Source organism: Alligator mississippiensis, chromosome 13, assembly GCF_030867095.1.
Source record: "Alligator mississippiensis isolate rAllMis1 chromosome 13, rAllMis1, whole genome shotgun sequence".
NCBI lineage: Eukaryota > Metazoa > Chordata > Crocodylia > Alligatoridae > Alligator > Alligator mississippiensis.
Genome location: NC_081836.1, coordinates 55,516,390 through 55,537,372, shown reverse-complemented (window position 1 = coordinate 55,537,372; position 20,983 = coordinate 55,516,390). Strand labels below are relative to the sequence as shown.

General features: G+C 52.1%; 1 protein-coding gene across 5 annotated transcripts in view; it reads left to right on the top strand.

The window, feature by feature from the left end:
- CACNA1H (calcium voltage-gated channel subunit alpha1 H) overlaps window positions 1–20,983 on the top strand; it is a 192,761-nt gene that overhangs the window by 25,605 nt on the left and 146,173 nt on the right. For all 5 annotated transcript variants that reach the window (XM_019494553.2, XM_019494550.2, XM_019494551.2 and 2 more), the window contains exon 5: window positions 16,855–17,167. In XM_019494553.2, the coding sequence (XP_019350098.2) occupies window positions 16,855–17,167 (313 nt within the window). The remainder of the gene's footprint in view (window positions 1–16,854; window positions 17,168–20,983) is intronic.

The window sequence follows — 20,983 nt, the reverse complement described above, 5'->3', positions numbered from 1 at the left end:
GGTCGAAGGAGTGGGACTAAAAGCCAGGAGACCAACAGGGTCAGGGACCTGCAGCCCAGCGAAGGGCAGAGCCGGGGCCAGGCACCCAGCGACTGCGAGAGGTGGAAAAACGGTCCGGGACCCAGAGCTGCACCCAGGAATAGCAAAATGCCCGGGTGTGGGTGGACAGAGATGGGGCCTGAACCCAGGAGGGGGCAGAGAGGGCAGGCTCGAGGTATCAAGTGATGGATAACATCTGCAAGGCATGGGCATGGGTATTGGGGAGGAAGGAGCCCACGTCATTAGCCCTTAAAGTGATGAGCAGCAACACCGGTGCCTACGAGATGTGACTTGGGAAGCCCTGGAGTAGCCTCCCTTTGCTGAGAGTATCCCTTCATCAAAACATGAGAGGCGAGGAGAAGGGGAGAGTGCCCAAAGACGGCCAGGTTGGCAAAGGCTGAGGGGGCATCCACCCACCCCCAGAGCTGAGCCCTATCCATCTGCCTCTTGTTCCCGATTCTGCCACTGACTTCTCGTATGGCCTTGGGCAAGACTCTTGACACCCCAGAGCTTTGATTTCTTACATACAATGGGCCTTTCCTTATTTATTCATCCGGGCAAAGATACTGAAAGCTATGGTGTCTTTTATCCAGCCCTCACTAGAAAGCGGTAATGCTTGTTCAGCTCTGTCTCTGGCTGTCAGAGTGCTTCCCCCACCCACATCTCAGCGTTCAGATACGGGCGACCTCGCGTTCTCCATCCGATGCCAATCAAAGACAGTTCGCTGCTCGCTGGGACCTTCCATCAGTCATAGGATAATCACACACTTGTCATTTAAAAGCCCACGAAGCTGTGTTAACGCTGCACTCCGAGCGGTTGCATTACCATTTTATAGTGAGCAAGCACAGCATGAGTGCAGTGTTTTGGGCGCCTGGAGCACGGAGCCATAATTAACTTAGACGGGTCCCTCTAATCTCTCTGACGAGTTTGCATCCCCCTGTAGCCAAAATTATATGTGATTTTCTGCAAAATGGACCCTTTAAAAATTAACCACATGGGGATCACTTGCTAAATACAAAAATTAACCAGCGCAGAGGCACAGGCTGTTATATAATGTCCATTAGCAGCTTCAAAGGCACCGCAGGTTTTCTTATCAAGACCTCTGTCCTAATCATTAAGCACTAAGTCAGGTCCCCTGCATTAAGCCTGAGTAGTTGGATATGGTGCAGCAAGACTCCTCTGCAGCCTGGGTAGGGAAGGAAGTATTCTGCCTCTGGGGAGCACAACGGGTCTGCGATGGCATCGGGACTTTCCGCTGCTTCTGCACACGTCGTCTGCTCGTGGGTGAATTATTCCTTGCCTGCTACCCGGTTCCCATTGTGCCAGGATGCAACAGGCTCTCCCACACCACTGGGGTCCAGGGTGGAGCACTGGTTGGGAGCGCCCGAGATCTGCTGCTCCGCTTCTTGACGCGGGTGCGAACAGAGTTACGCCAGCAAGCAAAGTGGAGATGGTGAGCAACAGGCTCACCAACTCCCAAATCGCCGTCGCTTCACTTCATCTGGGGTCTCTGAAGTCCTGGAGAAAGGGACGGGACTTGCTCCTATCTGTTCTGCTCCTATAGTCTTCCCCGGGAGCCCAGATGCTGCCCCATCTGGACCCCGGTTCTTGGTACAGAGCATGCATTTTAGGGAGAGGGAGTAAGGCAGAGCATTCCCCTGGAAAGCAAGTGCCCTGGGGATTCGCAACCTCCCTACAGAGACCAGCCCTCAAAAGAAAGCTCCTTCTTCCCAGTCCAGGGCTGCTTTCCAGACCCATGGGGCCTACTCCTGCTCCCCCTAACTTCCCCGGCAGCATGCATGGCTTTTTTCCAGGGCACCCGAGACAACTGCATCAGCTGTCAAACTTCTGAACTCTTATCTAAATGGGCCCAGCAGCCTTTTGAGGCTCGCCCTTTTGTGCCTCACCGAGGAATCCCCGGCGGAGACTTCATTGTGCCATTAGCAGATAAGGATAATGGTTCTCTCTGGCACCTTCACAGCTCTTGAAGAGCTAAATTCTGCTGTCAGTTTTACCCAGGCAACCCTACTGATTTTATCACTGCCTAATGACTTCAGCACTGCCTTGGCATCTGCCGCAGTCATTGGCATAACCAGGGCACGCAGCGCCATGGGCAAAAAGGAGCGGAAACAAATGCGGTGGCTTGCAATGAAGGGAAGGTCTTTAAAGCAACAGTTGCACTCAAGTGATGGATCCTGGAGCACAATATAGCCCGTTGGCTGGATAGTTGCACCTATTCTAGCATTGCCGCTGTCCTTCTGCATCCAAATCTCATGAGTCTGGCCCTCCATCGTGCCTTTTTTTAGTTCCAGGAAAAGCAGCCGAAAAGGAGGGGGGGACAGCTTCCTGCAATGGATGTAGGATTAAAATTAAGCCGGTGGTTTTAAACAGAGGTAAATAAAGATCTGCACTGGAATGGGAATGAGGTTTTGGCAACTTAGGATTGTTTGCCAAGCGGCACATGTCTCTAAATCCCTCTGTTGTTCTCGTCAGCCTACAGCAACGTGCCTGCGACCTCTGACTGCCCACCCGGGCATGACTTGCAGAGGGGCACCCTGCACACCTTGGCTTCCCTCCTGCTTTGAGCCTGCTGCTGGAGCAGGAGACTGGAGTCAGGGCTAAACTTTTCCCAGGGATAAGCTTTCTCTGCTTAGCTGCCAGAGGAGAGACCCAGTCCAAAGTGAGAGACAAGAGAGACCGCTTAGGTAGCTGCGTGGGCAAGAGCAAAGCCCTGGCTCTCATTTTGCAGACACTTCTGCAATGAGAGGCTCCTGTGTAGGCTTGGGACTTGCCTCTGCGAACACCCTGCGGCTTCTGCTGTCGTCTCCCCAGCGCGGGGAACCGATGAACTTCGAGCCCGTTTTGCAGAGATTAGCTTTCCAGGTGCAGAGCAGCAGAGAGCTGGAGCTCGACTGGGGTAAAACCAGCGCAAGTGAGATCAGCAGCTGGCCCGCTGTCTGCATTTCCCACCCCATTTCATCTCTCCCAGGCCGCTGATGCCAAAGCGGAGCGGTGCCATTGCCAACGCAGCTCTGGGCAGCTTGGCTTTTTATGGCTCTGCGGCAAACTTGGGAGTGCAGAACCGACTGCAGTTCCACCGTCTTCTCAGTTCCTCTGAAAACCCCTGCTTTATGCCTCGGAAAAGTCGCCGCTTTGAGTCAAGATGGGTTTTATTTCGACGCAGACAGATTGTGAGAGAACAGCGGAGGCATGTCTTTGAAGTGGCAACAGGAACATCTGCTTTCTCTATCTCTCCGAGCATGAAATAGTGGGGATGCTGTGTCACTGCGGAAAGCCGCTGCTCTCCGGATATGTCTCTCTTGCCTGGAAACCCAGCGTTTCAACTTGGAAACGCTGCCAGCGGTGCCCGTGGTTTCCCGGGACCCTATCCTGCTCTGTGGGTATGAAGCCCAGGCGACAGCACATCCTGGGATGCGGTCCCCGGGACTCAGCAAGAGGGGCAGCCCCAGTGTATCATAGGAAGTGTAGTCCAGCTGGAGAACCCAGCCCAAGAAGGAGAATGCAGGCACGATGCTCACACACTACAGCTTCCCTGCGGCACCTCATGTCCAAAGCAGAGCTTGTGGCTTTGGGGGGATTTGTTGGGAAATTTAAGCTGCTTCGAGGGAAACGTGGAGGCTTTTGGCAAAAGAAAACAAATGGCCATGTCCTGGAAAGCCCAGTTTTCTGTTGCCAAATGGTTTGGATGGAGCGTGTTTGACCAGACCTACACCCACCACCACTGCGTACCGTACCTCTCGTTCATTGGCCTGGGAATGCAGCTACGCGGCTTCGGTGCCCTGCCTTGCCTCTCCCTATGAGAGCAAAGCCAGACGTGCTCGGTGTCGGCAGCGATACGTCCCAAAGGAGAAGGGAGACAATATTGCTAGGATATTGCATATGTTGAACACCACACTGCTCTCCCTCCCCTCTGGGAAGAAGCAGCCTTGATCCGGGGATCCATTCAGGTGATGCTGGGGGAGTGTGGGGGGGGGGGTGTCTTTCCCTGGGGTACCACTGGTAGTGGCTTCTTGTCTGGTCCGACTGATGTGCAGTCCTGGCCAAACCATCAGTCTGGTCCGACTGATGTGCAGTCCTGGCCAAACCATCAGTCTGGTCCGACTGATGTGCAATCCTGGCCAAACCATCAGTCTGGTCCGACTGATGTGCAGTCCTGGCCAAACCATCAGTCTGGTCCGACTGATGTGCAGTCCTGGCCAAACCATCAGTCTGGTCCGACTGATGTGCAATCCTGGCCAAACCATCAGTCTGGTCCGACTGATGTGCAGTCCTGGCCAAACCATCAGTCTGGTCCGACTGATGTGCAGTCCTGACCAAGCCATCAGTCTGGTCCGACTGATGTGCAATCCTGACCAAGCCATCAGTCTGGTCCGACTGATGTGCAATCCTGACCAAGCCATCAGTCTGGTCCGACTGATGTGCAGTCCTGACCAAGCCATCAGTCTGGTCCGACTGATGTGCAATCCTGACCAAGCCATCAGTCTGGTCCGACTGATGTGCAATCCTGACCAAGCCATCAGTCTGGTCCGACTGATGTGCAATCCTGACCAAGCCATCAGTCTGGTCCGACTGATGTGCAATCCTGACCAAGCCATCAGTCTGGTCCGACTGATGTGCAATCCTGACCAAGCCATCAGTCTGGTCCGACTGATGTGCAATCCTGACCAAGCCATCAGTCTGGTCCGACTGATGTGCAATCCTGACCAAGCCATCAGTCTGGTCCGACTGATGTGCAGTCCTGGCCAAACCATCAGTCTGGTCCGACTGATGTGCAGTCCTGACCAAGCCATCAGTCTGGTCCGACTGATGTGCAATCCTGACCAAGCCATCAGTCTGGTCCGACTGATGTGCAGTCCTGACCAAGCCATCAGTCTGGTCCGACTGATGTGCAATCCTGACCAAGCCATCAGTCTGGTCCGACTGATGTGCAATCCTGACCAAGCCATCAGTCTGGTCCGACTGATGTGCAATCACTGACAACAGCCAAGAGCAGAAGCTAAGGACTGTCTGTGCATATCAGCAGCAGGCTTAACCTGCATCCTCTCTGCGGGACATCCTGAAGTTTACCCCATACAGCCCCTCTTGCTCCTGCCTGCCAAATCGAAACTTTATCATTGGCAGATACAAGAATCCAGGTGATCTCCACCTTGGCCAGGTGGTGCCTGCTGGGATGTTCCCTGCACGCTGCTACCCCGTAAGAGCATCTTCCTCCTCCTCACAGCCTTTGAAGAAAGGAGGTGGTTTAAAAGCAGAGGTAAAGGGGAAGCGCTGTGAAGTGCTTTGTATTTGTCTAATGCTACAGGACAGTTATAATGCAAGCACTTCAGTCTTAATGACCTTCATCGCTGCTCGGCACGGGTAGTACTTTTGGCTGCTCAGATTTTGCAAAGCAGTGGGCACTGCAAACAGCTCTTTGGGCTTGTATGAAAGGTACTTTGGAGCGGAGCTTAATTGGCCCTCCTGGCTTTACTTATACCAGTCAGTCATCAGCCTCATTTCCTGTAGTGAGGCATCTCCTCTCAAAAGACACGATCCTGTGGGGTACAGAGTGCTCCCAACTCCCCCTGGCTTCGTCGTGTAGGTTCATGTGCTATAATGCCTTGAGCGGAAGACGAACGATGGTTGTCCTGCCCGCTTGGGGTCAGGGCTGGGGGACGCTGGCAGGACAGGGCTAGAGGCAAGGGTAACTGGACTTCTCCTGCTTATGATAGACTGGACTTCTGGCTCCAGAGCTGCTTGCACCTGAATTTGCCCAGGGGCAAGAAGTCCAAGTGGGGACGGGCCCTCCATTGCATCTGCAACAGCACATGGGCAACAAGACGCTGGGCAGCTGGCAGAGAAAGAGGTGCTAATCCGCTCTAAGATAATAAGACGGTCCATTCTGGGGGCTCATTTTCTGGTGCCTTTCTCCTCCTAGCACATGGGTCCAGAGATTAGCAGCTTCCAAATCCATTAGCAAGTTATGCCCAGATTGCTTTATTTGCAAATAATAATGCGCCCGGGTAGGTGGTCTCAAAAGAGCAGCTCCCCTTTGCTTTGTGGTGCAAAGGGGCTTTTTACCCTGTGCCGGTGCTTTTGCTTTCCTCTGTTGGCTGACGGGAGCAACGAGAGACTGAGCAAAGGGCTCGGTTTTGCTACACCGCTGCCTTGTCCACGTGCCCTGCTCTTCTCTCAGCACGGTAGACACAGAGGGCAGACATGGCCGATGACCAGCTGCAGTGCCAGCTCCTGAATCCATTTGTAAGGGGATGAGGAGGGGGGAGCGGCACCTTGCTACTACAGCCTGCTTGGTAGCATAGACGCAAAGAAGCAGTTCAGGTTATCCAGCTCCCATGTAGAAATCAGTTAAGAGCGCAATGGGCTTAGCCCTCGGTGTTGAGGACGCCTGTTGTTTAAAGCAGGCTCCGAGCGGAGGAAAACAGGCCCAGCTGGGGGGAAATAAGGCAGGTTTAGTAATGCAGAAACCAAGGTGAGCTCTCTTTCAGCTCTCATGCTCCTATGCTTTTGAGCCAGTTGAGCTTACCGCTCCTCTGTATTGCCCATACCTAAATGACCTGGTTTGGCTGCAGGCTCACCAGCACCCCGTTATTAGAAACATCTGGTGAAGTGCCAGGCTCCTGACCTTCACCAAGCCCTGGGTGAACTACCCGTATTACCATCCCGTCTGCCCAGCCCAGCGGGGAGCGTGTGTTACCTAGAGGTAAAATCCAGCCCAGGGGACATGAGGTGCATCTTGAAGGAGGAGCAGCGCTGGAGGCAGTCGAACTAGGAAGGGGAAGGTGTATTCACAGCCTGGGGTTGGGAGGACACACAGCCGGCAGCGTGCTCCCACACGGCGTACTGTACGTGTGATTCCCTTGCACTCAGAATAGCGAGGGGGGAAGAGCAGGGCATTGGTGTCACCTGCGCACATTGGCCAAACCTGCCAGGGTCACTCATGCGGGCTGTGTCCACCCTCGGCATTTGTGCCGCGCGTCTGTGCGTTTAAACATTAACCAGGAAGGGAACTCTGGCATTCGTCAGCTGCTAATTACAGTCATAAGTCCAGATGGTCTCTCTCCCTTGGAAAGTCCAGCCTTACTCCTAATTATAATGACCCATGAGTAATAGAGCCGGGAGCCCCCTTAATGCCATTAGCAGCCAGTGAGGCCTGGGCTCCAGTACTGGAAGCGGGGGTTTCCCAATGCATCCCTGAAGATAACGAGTTCCAGCTTCGTTTGACATCTGTCTGGCTCATTAAAAGGCCCTGTCTACTGAACTCCAGCCTGAGCTGGTTTTCCCAGAAAAGCAATTACAGCTTCAAAGGGCGCCTCGCCCCACGTGGCACAAGCGGATTGTAACGGGCTGCAGTTACAAGTGCTAAATTGAACAAAAGGAGCAAGATTTGGGGTACTGATGACGACTTGGAAAGTTAAGTGACTTGCCCAAGACTGTACAGGGCAGCTGTAGCAGAGCAGTCTGCCCCAGTAGTCTCTGCATGTCTGTGCTGACCTGGCTTATCCAGATCAAGGGTGGATCCCCATCACTCCTAGGACTTTCTGAGCATCCCCTGCTTAAGGCTTCCAAATCCAGGAAAGGACACATGAGGAATATGAAGAATAACTTGCTGCCTGAGCCTCCGGTGACCTGTCAGCTGCTGTATGGAACTATCCTGCTTATCCCAAGGCCATTTAATTCAATTGACTGCTCTATTCTGGTCAGCAAAACCCAGGGTCGGAGCACATAGTGCTAAGACACCCCTTCATTCCCCCTGGTAGGGAGCAAAAGCTGCTGTCACTCCAGGGATGCTCTCGATCTCCAGAGCAGCATAGTGAGGAAGGGGAAAGGGGCAGGATGCCTCCGTCCTCCCGACACCAAGAAGCTTGGGTTTTCCATAGGGGGTTGGATGCATTTGCAAAGCAGACTCTTCCTGCAAATGCAGGCAGCCTTGAATAAGGAGGATGTGATCGTTAACCAGGCAAAAGGTCCCTCGGGGTTCGTTATCTCATGACAGCAAACCGAAGCACAAAGCAAAGAGGAGGATCGGGTCCGTGCTCTGTGAAGATGTCTCTGCCATCTACGGAGCCCCTGTGTAGACGTGTTTGCAATCCCATGGAAAAGTGCCCTATGCTGCTGTCTTCCGGGGGGGCTGAGGGGCCGAATCGACACTCCCAGGATTCAAACGTGCAGCTCCGTGGCATCCAGCGCCTTGCCTGCAAAAGAGAGAGCCTCTCCCCAGTGTGCTCATAGCTGGAGCCAGTTTTCCTTGGGTTTAGATTGCGATGCGCTTGTCGGGGCCACTGAGACCACTATATTTGCAGCCCTGACCGTAGAGGCCGAGCGCCACGGCACATGCATGGGGCCTGGGGTTGCCACGCTGCAGTGGCTGCAACTGCCGTGACGTGAGGTTTGCCTGCACTTTTGTAACCCATGCTGCAGCGACCAGGAGAGGGAGGGAGGGAGGTCGGACAGAACTGATGGCCCAGCGGCACGGCGCAGCTTGGACAGGAGAGCGCGCCGCGCTGAGCCGTCGCGTTGGGGAAAGCGCACGACTCCCCACCCGCAGCCACCGTCCGTAACAGGCCCGTCTCGTTGTCCAAACAGCGGTAATGCCCAAGCCCAAATAGGGCTTGGCCACTGCATCCATCCGCCATCCCCTGATGTGCAGCATCTCCGTGGCGGGTTCAGCTACGGGTTGCAAAGGAGCCCCGCAGCATCCTCCCCCCCGAGCAGCAATTTGTGCCAAGCAGCTCTCCGCCTTCCCGGTAAACACAGGCAGCTCCCGTTGCCTTCAGCACGGGGCCTCTCCGCACCGGAGCCGAAGAGATAATTGGCACAGGATCTAACGGGCCCCCGCAGCTTCCACCCACACAACCTCCAGCGCGTGTCAGGTGCCTCCCCGCACCGATTGTTCCAGAGAGGCCGCAGCACAGACGGCACGGCTGTGCCTGCTGATATGCCCGGGCAACATTTCTCCTGGCGTGTTCCTCCTCCTCCTCCCCCAGGCCCTCAGCGATGCACCCAGATGTGTCAGGACAAGGCCACCCCACCGCCGGCCCCGCTCCCTGCCAAACCCCAGCAACGGTCGCATTTGCTCACGTAACAGCGGCAGCATTCGTGCCATACACCCAGCCTGTTTTCTCAGCATGGAAATTTCCCTCTGGACAAGAGGTGGATGGGGCTGCTGGGAGGAATCCAGGCCGGTCTGCAAGACACCAGGCTTTGGGGGTTGGTTATCAGGCCTTTTGCAAGGTGGGTCGTATGCATGAGGCAAGAGATGGAAAGCGGTGCAGAGGCCTTGTCTTGCCCTCCCGTAAAGGAAGAGTTTGCCAGCTCCCTTGGGAAGACTCTCCCCTCCCTGCCCCCAGCCAGGCTTTTTTCCAATCCTGATAAATACCAACTAATTTATTTTCCCTGGGCACCTTCAGCTCCGAAATCCAGGTTTGGTGGCAGCGTTGCTGCTTTGGGATTAGTTCTCCAGCTTGATTTATTGAAATTGGACTCTAGAAAGCTGGCGTAGCTGGATCAAGCAGCCAGGAACCGAGCTGGGACTGTCCTGTTTTGTGTTTTAAGCACTAAACCACGCAGCCTTCCCTGGTGTGTGAGGGCTGCTGCAGCTTGGCCAGCAAATAGCTGCTTTTTTAAAGCTGGGATTTATCTGTAGGAGTGATGCTCGGGAGCTCTGTCCTCTGCAAGGCCGTCGAAGCTGGCCTGCAGCAACAAATCGTGCCTCAGTTTCCCCATGTGTAGCACAAGGGTGATAATCCTGCCCTTGCCCTACTCTGTCTCCAACTCATCTCCTTTCATTTGCATTATGATCTGCCCAGCGAATGGTGCCGGTCAGTCCCCGACCTGGGGTAGGGGCAGGCCACAGGAGGTGAATCCAAACCCTTGGGGCAGCCTGCTCCCAAATGCATTTCATCCGAGAGGTTTGTCTCTCAAATGCATTTCATCAGAGAGGTTTTCTCCCATTGCACCTGGGAATCCCACAAAGAAATAGGCCCAGTCACCGACAATATCCTAGAAATAGCCTCACGTTCGCCCTCCGATCAGTCTGTTGTTTAGTCCACCTGGCCTCCCCTTCCCCAGCCAGCGGTGAGTCAGGCTGGCGGGGAGGGGAGGAAGGGACTCCCTGCAGAGGTAGCGGGGATTGCAGGTGGGCACACAGGCAAAGCAGCAGCGATGACTGACGGAGGAAGGAAAGCTGCGTGCTTCTGTCTAGATAGAGCCGGGAGAACAGCATGCGTGGGCTGGGGCAACTGGGGATAGATGCATTCACCAGTGAATAGCAAATCATCGCTTTGACTCACTGTGCTTCCCTATTCGTGGGGCTAGATGTGAGGTTACAAATCATTATTGATCGGGGTGGGGACGGGGCCCAAAAATTCACAACAGGCACTGTCTGCAGCATATCCTACCACTCGCGCTCACCTGCATCTCTGACGGGCAGTTGCAGAGTGGCATTTTTGTGTCGAAAGGCTTAAATCAAGGCTTATGTTAAAGGCTCAGCATGAAAGCAGGGCGGCGATGATTAGAAACATGTCATTCATTTATTATTAGCAAGCACCCAGGAGCTCAGGGGCACCTCCCAGAAACAATTCACATCATAGCCCCTGCCCTGAAGAGTTACTGACCTGCATCTTATCCAAGTACTGCTTGGCCACGTTGTTGGAGGGGTGTTTCTTTTTGTTGGATTAGGTTTTATTTTCCTTTTTGGTTGGTTAGGTGGGGTGGTTTAATTGATCACCTAGCAGCTGTGATTACACGCGGACTGCGCCAGAGCAGGTACGGTATCTTGCTATGGACCCCAAGGGGTGAGACGAGGCCTAGCTCTACAGACTGCTCCTAACTGACCCAGCTGTGAAATGGGTACCTCGTCATTTAGACTGGAGAGTCAAAGGCAGCTGGATGTGATGCTAACCACATCCCTTGGTCGTGTGCTAGTAGCAGGGTGAAGGCACACCAGTTCCCATAGGGTCGCTTGAGTTCAGGCTGCACCTTTGGCCGTCGTGTGTGTGGTACAGAGCATACAGAATCCACTCCAGGGCTCTATATACATTAAACCTTCTGACTCCACTGCCAGTAGTAAAATGCTTGTGCCTGGCCTATGGGCCTACACTGGTGCTGGACAAATGGCAGGAAAAGTCTCATGATCCGATTGCCCTGCTCCAGAAAGAAAAGACGAGGGAGATGGCACCTCCCAGCCATGCTCCAGCCTCCCCTCGCAGAACCATAAACAGCATCTCGGAGCAATTAAGTCAGATCGGAGATAAGCAGACCGCTCCCAGTAATGGCTTTTATTTTCCTTGTGTAACAACAAAAAGCACCTCGGGCATCCAGCGACTGGGGCTCTCCTTGTTAAAGCTCAGCTTGATCTTCCCAGGGACGGGCCAAAGGATGGATTTTTTTTTTTTTGATTTTTTTTTTGAAAAGTCAAATTGCTTTTCAGCAGAAACAGGATTTGTCTGAAGTTCGTTCTGCACTTTGAGCTGCTCTTCATTCTTGGAGAGGACTCCAAAAGAGCTTCAACAAGGCTGCGCTGGCTATGCTCATCTGCTAGTTCATTCATTTCTGCAATCAGCTGCTTCTGGAGGTGGATCGGCGTCAGAACGTTTGGATCCGGGATTCGGTTTCTGAACTGCTGTCAGCCGCCACCTCATTGACGTTGTTCCTGCAAGGCGGGGAAATGCATGCCATTTTGATGCCACATCATCAACCAGATGTTGTAATTGCTATAACCTCGGGGTTTTATATCAGTGCATGGCAGATCTTCACTTGCTGTTGGAGCAGTGCACGCTGCATACATGTCATGCAGCTGCAGCAAAACAGTACGGCTGTGTTGACAGCTCTCAAACAAATGGACCGACCTAACACCGTGACTTAAGGAAACAAATCTGGCAGCCCGGGGCTGATGATGCACTGAGATGACGTTGTAGCATGAGACAAGCATTATTAATAGGATGCATAATAATAATCAGACCTAGATTTGCAAGCTGGAGATAAGTAGCAAGGTAGGGCTGACCTAATTTCATCTCTGATGCTATTGAGGGCAAAAATGCATGGGCCTGGATTTTCAGAGGCCATGTCCTCCACCTCTGACGGGGTTCCTCCTCTCCATGATGTATAGATGCCTTATCCTCTTGCACCCGCTGGTGAGCGCCCATCCTCTTGCACCCGCTGGTGAGTGCCCATCCTCTTGCACCCGCTGGTGAGCGCCCATCCTCTTGCACCCGCTGGTGAGCGCCCATCCTCTTGCACCTGCTGGTGAGCGCCCATCCTCTTGCACCCGCTGGTGAGCGCCCATCCTCTTGCACCTGCTGGTGAGCGCCCATCCTCTTGCACCTGCTGGTGAGCGCCCATCCTCTTGCACCTGCTGGTGAGCGCCCATCCTCTTGCACCTGCTGGTGATTGCCCATTCTCTTGCACCTGCTGGTGAGCGCCCATCCTCTTGCACTTGCTGGTGAGCGCCCATCCTCTTGCACCTGCTGGTGAGCGCCCATCCTCTTGCACCTGCTGGTGAGCGCCCATCCTCTTGCACCTGCTGGTGAGCGCCCATCCTCTTGCACCTGCTGGTGAGCGCCCATCCTCTTGCACCTGCTGGTGAGCGCCCATCCTCTTGCACCTGCTGGTGAGCGCCCATCCTCTTGTACCCACTGGTGAACATCCATCCTCTTGCACCCGCTGGTGAGCACCCATCCTCTTGCACCTGCTGGTGAGTGCCCATCCTCTTGTACCCACTGGTGAACATCCATCCTCTTGTACCCACTGGTGAACACCCCGCAGCTTATAGCAAGCCTCACCCTTGCCTCCTTGCAAGGCTGCTGATGCCTTGCACAGGAAGACCTGAAGGAGAAGGGAGCAGCGTGGCGTTTCAAGAGGAGAGGTGGGGAGGAGATGGTGAATTGGGTCTCCGCTGTGGCTTCCTGCTATCAGAGCCAGGTTGAGGGAAGGGGCAGGGAAACTTGAGGTGGGGCTGGAGATGATGGACTGCATGGGTGTGCATATCAAAACTGATGAGACTTTGGCCGAGCTGGGGGAAAGCGATGTCAGGGGAAGGGGTTTTGTGACCAAGGAGTAACGACAGCTGTGGAATAGGAGGGAGGATATGGATCCGACATGAGGCTCATCGAGCGAGCAGGTCAGGGAAAGCATGAAGACACAGCCAGACTTGCTGCTGTCCCCAACTGTGGCCGGTGCTGTTCATCCTTCAGTGTCAGCCGCTGATTTAAATCCTCAGTTTAAACTCCTAGAAAAAAAAAATCAAAAGCACAGACCAGCGGGCAGTTGAGCAGGCATCCCATCTGCAGCCAGTAATTATGGGAGAGCAGTGAGGATTAGGCATGTCATTAAAGGCAGGCGGCTGCGGGCAAGGCTTCTCGAGTGATAACTGCGAGGCATGAAAAGCAATCCCCCTGCTTCGTGCCCGTGCTTGACCTTCCCCGTGCCTGCCGGGAGCATCTCAGTGCCAAGTTTGCAAGGAAAAAAGCACGAGTCACTTCTCTCACAAAAGGGATGCACGGGAGGGGGGAAATCCTGTTTGTCAGAAGCATTCAAGCCATCGAGCTCGAGCGCTACACACCGGTCTGGGCCAGGCTGCAGCTCGAGATGGGGTGGCCAGGCAGCTTGGGGGCCTGGGGCTCAGGGAGCCTTAGTGCCACGTCCACCTCGTCCTCCAAGCTGTGAACTGATGAGGCTGCTTCAGAGGCATCCTCCAAATCCTGCCGGGATCCAGTGGACATCGGATCCCGGTGTAATTGAGGCAAAAGACTGTGAGTCCGGATGACTGGACCAGGATGTCTTATCTGGGCAGGGCCTCTGAGATAACTGGGGAGCCATGCTTGGTGCCCAAGGCCTTCCCCCCCACCAAAAAATAAACTGGGTAACTCATAGGCAGGGACCCAGCCATCCAGGAAGGGGATCAGGAGGTTGTTACTCTATAGACAGCTTTGCCCAGCATGACATTTGCCATGTGTCAGTGTGTGGCCACACTCCCATGTGCTGCAACCCTGGCTGTCCCGAGAGAAATATGGCAGGCCCAGATACCAGAGCTCAAGGTTTGCCCTGTACGTAGATCCAACAGGGCTCCTAGGCTACATTGGCAATGCTGCAAGTGCTATTTCGGCTCCTAGATCGGAGGAGCTTCTGCAGGAGAGCTGTGTGAGGACCCCAAAAATGGACCCCGTTGGAGATTGGACTTCCCGTCTCCAAGATCCTAGACTCAGACTTCCACTCCTCTGATGTTTGTGCTTGGACTTATCTTCTTTGGACGGCCCCCGAGTACCAGAGATCCTCATTTGCACCGTGCAACATAGGAGTCTGGGCATAATCTTCTCTGGACAACCCCCAAATACCTGAGATCTCACTTCCACCGTGCAACATAGGAGACTGGGCATAATCTTCTCTGGACGGCCCCCGAGTACCTGAGATCTCACTTCCACCGTGCAACATAGGAGACTGGGCATAATCTTCTCTGGACAGCCCCCGAGTACCTGAAATCCTCACTTCCACCGTGCAACATAGGAGACTGGGCATAATCTTCTCTGGACAGCCCCCGAGTACCTGAAATCCTCACTTCCACCGTGCAACATAGGAGACTGGGCAAAATTGTGCAAAATAGGAGACTGGATCAGACTTAGGGTCTGATCCAATAAATTCTTATATTCTGGGGAAGGGCAGGGAGCCCTGGCAGTCTACCCTGTCCACTGGTCCTCAAATTGCAAAAAGAAACGGGTCTCCCAGCTGAAACAAAAGCCAGCCGAAGTGATTTGGGCATTTTTACGGTGACTCGTTAGCATTAGGCCCATTTGCATTCAGCCTTTTTTTTTTTTCCACTCAGTTGACTTCTGTGCAAAGGTAAATACGCCGATCTACAAGCATTTGTCCTCTTCTGATATGTGCTCAGCAGCTGCGATATATCCACGGCCTGCTTTGTTTGCAAACTGCAGATGACTGGGTTCCTGTAAGGCTGTTAATCCTTGCTCATAGCAACCCTCCCTGCCACTGCCAATGAATAATTATAATCAGGCTTACCCTTAATGCCTTCCTGCCCTCTGACCCCGGACAACATTTCCAGGAATGGAGCTGATGGATGGGGGAGGATCGGGGACTATTATGATACCGTGTCCGGCTGATCGTGTCGGATAAACTGTAGCTGTTGAAATCCCGGAGCTGGGGGGGGATATGGTGGAAAGAGGGTTGGACCCAACTGAGGCACGGAGATGACTTCAGCTTTAAGGTATGAGTGGTATAACTGGTTGAGGACCAGATCCAGTCCCACTGGAGGAATAGTACAACACCCACTAACACCAGTGGAAATCGGGCTCATTGAATGGGCAGCATGCATGCTAAATTGGTGCCCAAAACTTTCCTCTGCTGCCAGCATTTTCCTCTGCTTTTTTAAGAACCATAAAAGAGATGGTTTAAGTCCAGCTTTCTCTCTGTAGTTTTGTGGCTCCCGTGTTTGGCCCTGTGGGATCTCCCTGTCCCTACTCCCAGTTGCTCATGAAATGAGAGACACTCCAAGCCCTTCTGGCCGCATTTCAAGCCCTTCTGGGTGGAAGATAAGACCCCGGCAGGTCCAGGAGTCAGTCTGAAGCAGCAGACATGTGATGCTGGTTGTCTGTGCAAAGCCCTGGAGCGGAAACCCAGTCAAAAGGACTTAGGCACTTCAATGAGCACTGCCATGTTTGAAAAAGGAGGGCTGGGCAAAAGGGGAGGGCAGCCAGGAAGGCAATAATGGCTTTGTAACCTCAGGTTTGGGGCATGAGATTCAGGTTTTGGGAGGATGATTGAGACCTATAGGACAGATGCAAAAAACGTGAGTATTTTCAGCAGAATAGCCGCAAAAGTGACACCGAATGGGAAGGCAGCCGCCAAGAAGGTAACAGCAGAGATTTCTCAATTCGCAGAAAGTAGGAGTTACATATTTCTCCTCCTAGGTTTAAGAAATCTGAATGCAATCCATGTGCATGTTTTTTGTCTCGGGCCCAAGAAATGCTCTGTGTGTGGCTGGATGTGGACGGGCCGAGATGAAAATCTCCGGCAGGCTGGTTTCCTGTCCTGGGCAAGAATTCGGGCTCTGCCGCTCCTCAGGTTTTCCAAGCGGATTCCTAAGAGTCCCACCGCTATTAGTCATGATGCCTAACGATTTCCCCTGCTCTTTGCCCTGATCCTGCAAAGGATAAGAAATCACAAGCCAGACGATCGGTGGGGCCAGGTTATTTGCAGGCTGGGCCCTAGGTATTAGCGCTGTTTTTTCAAATCCATCCGTAAAATGCTAGGGAAGGCGATGACGTGGTGGGGTCCTACGTCTTCCCTGGGCTCTGTTTCCCATAGCTTTTCCCATTTGGCCTCTAAACCCTGCAAGCAATACAGCTCCCAGACTTTCCCCTGAGAAAAAATTGCACAGTTGGCCAGACCTCCCCCCCAACGAATGCTCTTTGCCTTCAGCCGAAACATCCTGGGGAAGAATAAACCAGTAGCAAAGCTCCTACTGACTTTGCAGGGAGTGGGATTAGACCGGTATAGGCATCTAGGAACTTGGAAATACTTGGTGAGCATGAAGAGGGATTTTTTTTTCATTCTTCATTGTACCCACCCCTGCTCCTTTTCCCCAGTGTACGTCTTCTCCGTTCAGAGCAGTTCACTTTAGGTGGCGTTCCTCTACTCCCATATTGCCCTTATTAGATATGCCCCCAACCCCGTGCTGAATGACACCTTGGGCTTGGATCGAGCAAGGCATCACCCTCCTGCTATTGAAGCAAAGGGCAAGGAAGGAGACTGATTCTCTCTCCCATTTCTTTTCTTTCCCTCTAGGACATATAACCTAACTTTCCTGCATCCGTATTATCAGCCAGACGGGGAGGATAATCCATTCATCTGCTCGTCCCATCGGGATAACGGCATGCAGAAATGCTCCAATATCCCAAACAACAAGGAGTACAAAGTGGAGTGCACCTTGAGCATGGACTCCTACACCCAAAATTTGTATAACCCAGAATTCAGCAACAGAAATGCCTGCATAAACTGGAACCAATATTACAACGTATGCGTGGCAGGGGATGTGAACCCACATAATGGAGCTATTAATTTTGATAATATTGGCTATGCCTGGATAGCTATTTTTCAGGTAGGATTTTCCAACAGTTTTCTTTCCTTGTTGCTTGGAGGGTTTTCAGCAGATGTTTTAGCTGCAAAATGGATTTTGCCTGCAATAGCTTGCAATCGGTAAATAGAGGGGGCACGACAAGTAAATGAACCAAAGACTAACCCGTGTGCTACTTGGAAAGAGGCAAATGATGCCATTATTTTGTTTTCAGTGCATTTTAAGAAAGGGGAGTAGGTTGCTGATTGTAGAGGGTTTTTTTTTTTAATCTAGCAAACAGAGGTGTGACGTGATATAGTGGCTGGAAGCCGAAGATGGATGCAAGGCATGCATTTTTGAGGGCTTGGGGTCATTTACCATTGGAATAGCTTGGCAGGCTCTTCATCGCTTGACGGGACATCAGTCAGAAACATATGCTCCACCTCAGCCACAAGATAAGGGCTCAATCTCCGAATTACAGGGTGATGTTCTCTGGTCTGGGGTGGGGAAGGCAGGGGGGTCATAACACAGGAGCTCAGATGACCTTCTGGCTCTGATATCTATGGGAAGCTGCATGTTCAGAGGCTGAGCCTGATTCCCCGTCATCCTGCCCCGTCTGCAATCATCTGCCCCGGGCTGAAGTGTTCTTCATCCGCTTCACGTCGGGTAAAGGGCTGCAAAGTGTAGAGCAGACAATCAAGCCCTTTCTAGCTCGGAGCAGACTTCGGGTCCCCCTTGGAAAATGCCCCTTATTGCTGTCACTCATTTACTGACTACAAAAAAATAATAATAGAGCAATGCTTTTGTTGTAAAAAACTCAGAAAGACCACACCAGGTCAGACTGTTTTCCTTTTTTTGCAATCTCTGGGTTTATCTTATGAATCCTGATTGCCTACCTCATTGCGTGGCAACCCTTGAAAGGAGTTCAAGGCACGCTGCAGCATCCCAGGTGAGAACCAGTGCTCTAAAGTCATATGTATGGTCATAAGGCCATTATTTCTCAGAAATAACCTACACAGCAATGGTCTATATATCAATTTTCACCTGTAATTCCTACCTTTGGCTGTTTCAGAACAAGGCTGTGCATAGGCGCTCTTATTCCAAATTCGCACCTGTGCTGATTTAGTTGTATTGACGCATGCTTCTCTCCATACATGAGAAATCAATTGCCTTTCTGGCATGAGTTTCTGTGAGGATAAGCCCGAAAGACGATGAGCCTGGTGAATGAGGTTAGGATCTGGATGGTGTTTTTTCCACCAGACCTGTGTTAAAGGTGCGGAAGGAGCAAAGGGCTTTCCTGCACCCACAAGGTGCATTGGCTTCACTTAAACCATTTATAAAAGGGACTGGTTGCACTCTTTGACTCTTACTCAGACCTAAAATGAAAATCCCAAACTGAATGAAGTTGCATCAGGTGAAGGCTCCTTTAAGATTGTCCACACAGAGATTTAATGCGGTTTAACTAATCCGCTTTAAATTCATGCCATCGGTTGATTCGCCTTCACTTTCCCCATGTGCCCCGGTATAGACAGTCCCCTAATTAAACTGGGATCGATCCCTTCTGACTAGCAGAATTGCTTCTGATGCCAGCAACTGGGACTTCTTGGGGGATTTATATTCAGGGCTCATCTGCCCATCTGGAGCATGTCATCATGGTGTGTCCTTAACTTGTGTTAGCTAACGTGCAGTAAAACCTCATCGGGACCAAGCAGAGCATTTGCAACACAGCTTAGCAGGTCAGAGCAAAGACCAGACTTTCGCTCGGGCCTTGACCCACTAACCGGGGGGGAAAAGCAACAAGCTGCTTTGCCACTTGGTTTTTATCTTGTATTAGTTGCTGCGTGATAGCTTACCCACAGAAAGACCGCACCATTTTTCCCTAATAAGACAATCCCATACAACTAAATTGCTCTCACCTCCTAGGCCAAAACCCCCCAGAGCTGTAGCAGGCAAATCTCTACTCTCCTTAAGGACTTGACTTCTCGGTTTTGCTCCCCTTCACTGGAGGTAGCATGTTGGGCATAGCTAATTATAATACATTATTCGGGCGTGCAGGGGACGGGAGCTCATGCATATGCATTGCTGCAGCGATATGATCTTGTGATGTTGTGGTGAGGTTTAGGGAGATGCCACAAGGTGGGTATGCAGTTTATTTGCATTTGCAACTGCGTGGGACGCTGCGGCTTAGCTAATGACATGAAGAGGGAAGAGGTGTGCCTGGCTGGATGGAGACCTGGTGTTAGATCCCTCTTGGCGAGCTGTATTGCAAAGTTTGAGCTTCATCACATGATCTGGTCCTTCCACTTTCTGACATACAGGGATGTCCCCCCCCCCAGTTATGCCCTTCAGTTCCTCTCATCAGCGCCCTTCCATTCCTGTCTAGCTTATTTCTCTTTTCCTATTTGATTCCCTTTTAATTTAGTTAATTGCCAATAATTACCTCTTTGCATTTCTAAGCCATGTGATTGCCTTTTCAACATTCCTGTCTATTCTTGTAGGCAGACGGGGTTCTTTTGGGTAAATCTGATATCTTTTTTATTAGACCAACTCAAATAGATGGGAAAAAATGTCTTCTGTAATCTGAGAGCAATAAGGAGCCTAGCTCCCAATGAAAATAGCCTGCTGCATGTAGTTTGTCAGCTCTCAAATGCTGGCCTCATGGCCTGGCTTGAATTACATTACTGCTGGTATTGGTGTCTCTATAAAAAACCCATCCAGAATGGGTCAGATGGGGCCCAGGCATCCACTATTTTCCATTTGGAAAACTACTTGGGTGCCTGAACGTGTCAAGAGAAGAGCAGCCTCATTGATTTTTTTTTTCTTGTAATATTCCTAATGGGCAGCGTGTGCTGCATGGGAGAAGGAGGGAAATAAAAATCAGGCTGGCAGGCAGATTGGAGAATGTCATCCCAATAGGCAGTATCCCTCTCCTGCTCTTGGGTCTACACTTTGGCCGAGCCGGGCTGATCTCTCAGAGCCTCACACCGCTCGGCCGCGACTTCGTTACAGAGGAAGGACGGGGACGGATGCACTGCAGATTCTCCGTGCTAGTCCGTGCTGCTTTTTAACCTCCTGGGAATTTTTGGTGGACCGCAATGTATGCGTTCCACCCTGTTTCCCGAGCAGACGCTAGCCCAGATGCGCTGGAGAAACGTGTCCTGGGAAGAAAACATTTCCAAGCACAGAGCACTTCCAAGGTTTGCGGCGAGTCCTCTGGGAACAGCAGAGGTCTAGCGAAGTCTGGTATTGAATAGATAGATCATTGTGACATCCCGCTTTCAGATACCGAGAGGTTTGTGTTTAGTTTTAATAACGCTGCTCGGGCCGTCTGAATACTAAAATGCACTTCCAGCTGACACACTTCTTCTGTCCGCATCCCTTGAATGCTTTGATAGCTGGCTTTCACAAACAGAGAGCGTGACTGCAGATAAAGGGGTAGTTTAGGAGTCAAGGCTTTGGCTGAAAAGTGATGCTAGAATATGGGGAGTATAAAGTATTACCAAAGGCATGAAGTACTAAGTGAGAACAATTTCTGGGAAATAGAAAACATTTAATAATTAGAGCTATTGAGCTGCGTTCTCATTAGATTTCATAAGCTAAGCAGGGTGGGCCAGGTCAGCATTTAGATGAGACCTCCAAGGAAATAAGGCAGGAAGTCTGGTTGGTGATGTCCAAAGGCCATCGACTTCTTTGTTCCAGATAGGGGGTAGGAGTCAGGCTGTGGCTAGACATGCTGTCTGTAGGACATGACAGATCCAAGGTCCTCGTCCGTTCTGGCCAATAATAACCCCACGGTGCTTTTTGCAAGAGGCGTACGGGAGGTCTCCAGCTTGGCGAACAGCAGTCTGGGGGTCTTGGATT